The sequence below is a fragment of the Homalodisca vitripennis genome, unplaced genomic scaffold (assembly GCF_021130785.1).
Source record: "Homalodisca vitripennis isolate AUS2020 unplaced genomic scaffold, UT_GWSS_2.1 ScUCBcl_3745;HRSCAF=9473, whole genome shotgun sequence".
Lineage (NCBI taxonomy): Eukaryota > Metazoa > Arthropoda > Insecta > Hemiptera > Cicadellidae > Homalodisca > Homalodisca vitripennis.
In genome coordinates, this window is record NW_025779855.1 from 10,101 (window position 1) to 11,678 (window position 1,578).

Consider the following 1,578-nt stretch of genomic DNA (forward strand, 5'->3'; position numbering starts at 1 on the left):
TTTTCACTTGAATATCTCGTTTTCTTTTGTGGATTAAAAGGTGTCGCCATTGTTCTAAACACTTAAAAGAACGCTTAAAATTACAGCCTATTTTTTATTGCCGCGCCGGAACGGACCTTTATCTCTTATTTGTGGGTTTAAGAAGGCGTGAGTAGGCTTTTACAATCGTACTTCATTGTTGAGGCGCTATGTCAGGTATTTGTGCAAAGTGTAGTAACGCAACTTCAGATGATGACTCAGTTAAATGTGTTGAATGTGCAAGTGTGTTTCACGCGAAATGTACTAGTTTGGACCTTTCAAAAAACTGACTAGGCGAACAAATTTCCGCTGTGAAAAGTGTAAAGGGGCCATATCGGTAAATAGTAGTGACTCTGAAGACGGGTTTAAGTCTAGTATTCTCCGGGCTATAACAGACCTCAGAAGCGATTTTAATACAACTCTTAATTTAAAACTCGGCGATTTTGAAACAAAAATAAATGAAAGTTTGAACTCTAAACTGTCTGAAATAGAAAAAACAATAGCAAATATAGGTGGATCGTTCGAGTCATCCATCGATTCTCTCAAAGCCGAAAATGAGTTGCGGCGGGACGAATGTGCTCAGCTACGAACTAAGTGTAATTCACTATCGCAGGAAGTCTCCACCATGAAGGAACAGATTCAGGACATGCAGCAGTACAGTCGGTTGCAGAATCTTGAAATATCCGGCGTTCCAGTGTCACCAAATGAAAATGTGTTCGCAGTTTTGCAAGCTATTGCAGCAGCAATTAATACTCCATGGCGACGCGACGACGTATCTGCAGCACACCGCTTGGGATCCCCACGAGGTCGTCAGGCCCGTCCACCAAACATAGTCGTACGCTTTGTGAGTCGATCAGTTCGCGCCGAATGGCTTCAGGCCGCCAAGTCAAAAAGGAACCTTGATGCAGTTCACATCAGTTCGGCGTACAGTCCGTCTTCTGTCTATATCAATGAACACTTAACCAGCTATACGAAGGCTCTGCTCAACCAAGCCAAGACCATGGTCAAGGATCGTCAGCTGGCGTTTGCCTGGATCAAAGAGGGTCGAGTACTTGTGAAGAATACAGCGGACGAACGGGCCAGGAGGGTGAGGAGCTTCGAGGACCTGGGTGTTGTGGATCGTGGTCGCCGCGGGGGAGGTGACAGTGAGAGCTCCTACGCTGCTACTGGAAAGTAGACACTGTATGTAGCTTTTATTGTGTGTCTGCAGACTATAATCACACAATAATAAGCCTAGGTCAGTTTTAAGTTTTTAGTTGTTATAAATAAGTTCTACATGGCTAATTAAGTTAAATCTTTTAAATAATAATAATTAAAATAAAAACGTAGCACTTATCATATACAAACTTGCATAGTATCAAACTATTTTTCTTAGACTATGTAGAAAACGAAACATTACTCACTAATTCACATTATTATTAGTAATTATGTAGCTTCTTCATTCTAATCTATTATAGTTATTGTACAAATTTTTAATTTCATTTCTGGCATCAATGAATTTTTCATGTATTCATCTGTCATAAAGCTCATTAAATGGACATATTGATTTTATTTTTATAT

The 1,578-nt window shown here is 40.2% G+C and overlaps 1 protein-coding gene across 1 annotated transcript; it reads left to right on the forward strand.

Moving 5' to 3' along the window:
• Positions 1–643: 643 nt before the first annotated feature.
• LOC124372659 lies at positions 644–1,195 on the forward strand. The gene has a single exon (XM_046831068.1). The coding sequence runs from the start codon at positions 644–646 to the stop codon at positions 1,193–1,195; it is 552 nt and encodes a 183-aa protein (XP_046687024.1).
• Positions 1,196–1,578: the final 383 nt, after the last annotated feature.